Raw genomic sequence first — 4,022 nt, 5'->3', positions numbered from 1 at the left:
GTCGTCCACATAAAGATGAAATGGTATGGCATGTTTACTAAAAATTGCACCTAGTGGCAGTAGGTATAAGGAAAAAAAGAAGGGGTCCCAGGATAGAGCCCTGTGGTACTCCCCATTGAAGTGGTGCTGATGAGGACACGAAGTCCTTGATAACACAGAAGTGTCTGTCTGTCAGGTAGGACCTGAACCAATTGAGGGCTGAACCTGTGATACCCACCTCCTTCTCCAGCCTGAAAATGAGGATGTTATGATCAATGGTGTCGAAGGCTGATGTGAGGTCTAACAGCACAAGGAGGACAGATTCACCAGAGTCTAGAGCTAAAAAGATGTCATTAAACACCTTCATCAGAGCAGACTCAGTGTTGTGATGGGCTCTGAAACCTGACTGAAATGTCTCATAAATTTCGTGATCCTCCAAGAAAGGTTTTAACTGAGTGTTCACTACCTTTTCCAACAGCTTGGACAGAAACAGCAGTTTGGAGTTTACGTTTGACTTTGATCTTCCTCTAAAATCACAGAGTTCTCTGAGTCAGCTTCACCTGCTTGTAGTTAATCTTAAATATCTTTAATCTTCTAAATTTAACCAGGTGCTTCAATTTAAATTACAAAATCATTTTAGTGGAGAAACTTGTCAGCTTGGTTAAAAAAAACAGTAAAAATAAATTGCTTTTTCTGTGCAGAGAACTTCTTGTGCTATAATTGTTTTAAATACATGTTTCACAGCTCCTCAGTTGAAAACACTAAAATGATAGTAGAGCTGTTTAAAAACTTTAAACTTTAAATTACATTTTTATTGAGATGTTTTTTTTGGACAACCAAACTGTTATGTGGACAACCAGATTTTGTCAACAGGTTATCCGCTGAAAAACCTGAAAAAAATCCTTGTGTCTACCCCTGCTAACTACTTCTCAGTCCAGTCCTTTTTGGATTAAAAAAATGCCTTCAAAGAGGAAATGTTTTTTGGATGCCAAAGAGACATGAAGCAATATTGTGAAGACAATGTTAGGAAGCTAGAAAGGAACATTATAATCCTCACCTACCTCTGAAAAGGCTTAAAAAATAGCTAAATTCACTGCCACTTTTATTATGAAGGATTTGTGTCTGCACTCGGTGGTTGCAAATCTAMGCTCGAGCGCTATGTTTTAAACTTTAGAGGCATGTTATAACATGATCATCAAAGCCTCTCATGCTCTACAACACAGAGCTATTCAACTGGCAGCCTGCGGGCCACWTGAGTGAGTGACCAAAGTTTGGCCCGCCAATTGGTTCATTCATCTCTTAAGTCCAAACCCCTGGTTTTCTATTTTAATTACTCTAGGGTTCTTTTAGTTAGACATAGACATGTTTGGTGTCTAAAGAAACATCAAAATCTTGGCTACAAGCTGGTAAAAACCATTTCTATGAACATCCAAGAGTTAAAACTACAAGCAGTTCAAGATAAAACTATGAAAGTGAAAATAAAATTGGTTTAAAAATTCGGCAAGTCAGAGATGTCAAAATATTATTTGTGGTATATAAGAGGCATAATGTGTTATTTTTGATTTTGTTGTTTTATTATCACTACTTTTATTACATAGGGTTCTGTATGTTGAATTCATGATAAAATGCAGCAAAATAAACTATTTCAAAGGTAATAGATCTTTGTAATACTTAGTTTAATTACATAATGACTTTAATTGCTGGATGTTCGGCCCCTCAGCTGTTGACCTGCAGTAACTGTGGCCCTCAGAGCAATTTTGTGGAATAGCCCTGATCTACAACTTGGCCAAACACAAAGATATGGAAACACTGAAGGAAGCAGCTTAGATAGATCKAACATGCTGAGTAGACAGCTACTGTCCTAGAACCTTATATCACTATTCTCAGTATTTTGACTCCTTTAGGTCATTTAGTTCCCAGGATTTACTTATTTAACTTAAAAAATGAAAAACACCACACTGATTATTTTCCCCATATTCCTCTTTTTCCAAATCTTAATTTAAGGACATTTATAAATCATTGCATGCATTTAACACAAACACAAAGATATTGTATTCTTCCACAATACAAGTGAGTCAAAAGTCACACAATATTCTGCTGTTTTACAAAAAGGAAAAGAAAATACCCAAATATCTCAGCATGTAAAGGGTGAGGGAGGCCACCTACTGTATGTCCAGAACATGGCCACCATCTTGAAAGCCACCAAGAGCAAGTTTTTTCACAGATAGGGCTCCTCACCCATTACAAGTGTTGTTCGTAAAATTATAATATCATGACAAAGTTTATTTCAGTAATTTCATTCAAAAAGTGAAACCTTTACATTATATTCATTCATTTCAAACAGACTGATATATTTCAAATGTTTATTTCTTTTAATTTTGATGATTATAACGGACAACTAATGACAATTAAAGTACCTTTTTTTCTAAGCACCTGTTTGAACCCTGGCATTAAAAATTAGAAAGTAGGACAAGAATTGAATGTCCTTTCAGTTCACAGGTGAATAGTAGGTAAGAATAGCACACATCGTGGGTGTTGAGCACCACATTGTTAACATACCAGGAGGTAGTCGGCCCAGATCTCACGGGCAGTGTCCAGCGCTGCCTGTCGGAGCTTCATCACGTGTTCATAACGGAGATTATTCCAGTGCTTTGGCCCCACCTCGTCCACAAAAGCCCTGAGAGGTTGAGACCAACTTATTAAGTAACCAACTCATTTCACACATACAAACCTTGAACATAACACCTACAGTACCTGGGTTCTTCTTCAGGTCGCCACTCCACATAATGATAGTAGTTCTGCACCTGGATGAGCCAGTCTCTTAGGATGGATGTGGTGTTATCAATGTTGTGATCCGTCGCCACCCTATGGGAACAGAAAAGACGAGAAAATCAACATCAGTAAACAAGAGGCATCACATCCATGAAATATTGATTTTACTGGATGAGGTCTTATTTTAAATTAAAGATGAAATATCCACCAACTTGGAGTGGAATTGGAGACTAGAATGAAAATATTTTAGGGATTCACAAAATTTTCTTGAAACTCTTTAACCGATTGAGGCTGATTCTGACCCCTAATTTACACTACATGTGTTCAGGCTCCGCTCTGCTCTGGTCCAACCGCCGCAGCAAATACGCACCCATTAAAATGAATGAAAGCAGTGGCTGCGCACGGCGGCGGTGAGCGGATGGCGATCCGGCAAAATTAGATCCAATCCTATTTCTGCCGGACACCGGAGCTGCGCTGGAGTCAGTTTTTAAAAATTACGTCGCACCAACAGGAAGAGGAATGAGCACAACATCTGTATCTCAGAATAAGACACCATAATTTTGTCGAAATTGCAGCTATATTAATAAATATATGAATATATTTCTACACAAATGGTGTCAGAATGTATCGTTCTGTTTGGGAAGCAGATGGCAACATGTAGATGAAGCATATGTGTACACACAAGATACAGGTAGATTTTATTTTGAAATCAGAAGTTTCAAAAAGACGACAGCAATACAGTTTCAACCATAGATATAAAAAGCTTTTATATTAATGTTTTCAGCTGTGTTTGGAGTTTGTCTTTSCCATACTTTATTATTTTTTGCTCTGACTTCCACATTTATCACTGGATTTATCACGTGATCTCCTTCCTGCACACGCTCCCTCCTCTGTCTGTCGGACTGGAGCGGAGCTGAGGCTGTATAAATTGGGACACAAACGAACAGCTGCGAACTGCGCAGCGCAGCGGAGACGCATGTAGTGTAAATCTGGGGTTATGAAAAATGTTTCATGTTGGGTTGTTGTTCTAATAAATGTTAATAAAGAAGCAATAACTGAATATCCACAAGAGACAGACTATTTAATTTTAGTAAATACTTTAATCTGGGAAATGATTATATCTTGGATGAGGCATGGTATTGTGGGTGGGATCAGATATAAAAATGCTGAGTCATGGTATCCCGGATCAAACAAGATTCCCTAAAATAGCTTCCATCCCTGCTTATGCACATACAAATTTCTTTTAAACATGTGACTCAAAACCACACAGT

At 38.0% G+C, this 4,022-nt stretch overlaps 1 protein-coding gene across 1 annotated transcript in view; it reads right to left on the bottom strand.

The window, feature by feature from the left end:
* Window positions 1-2,844, bottom strand: part of LOC106530366 (procollagen galactosyltransferase 1) — a gene marked incomplete at its 5' end in the record, with an annotated part of 19,792 nt that extends 16,948 nt beyond the window's left edge. The window contains 2 exon segments of the mRNA XM_014025965.1: window positions 2,539-2,656; window positions 2,734-2,844. Coding sequence (XP_013881419.1) covers window positions 2,539-2,656; window positions 2,734-2,844 — 229 coding nt within the window.
* Window positions 2,845-4,022: the final 1,178 nt, after the last annotated feature.

The sequence above is a fragment of the Austrofundulus limnaeus genome, unplaced genomic scaffold (assembly GCF_001266775.1).
Source record: "Austrofundulus limnaeus strain Quisiro unplaced genomic scaffold, Austrofundulus_limnaeus-1.0 Scaffold512, whole genome shotgun sequence".
NCBI classification, from domain to species: Eukaryota; Metazoa; Chordata; class Actinopteri; order Cyprinodontiformes; family Rivulidae; genus Austrofundulus; species Austrofundulus limnaeus.
Note: the sequence above shows the minus strand (reverse complement) of the source record. Positions and strands in the feature narration are given on the sequence as shown.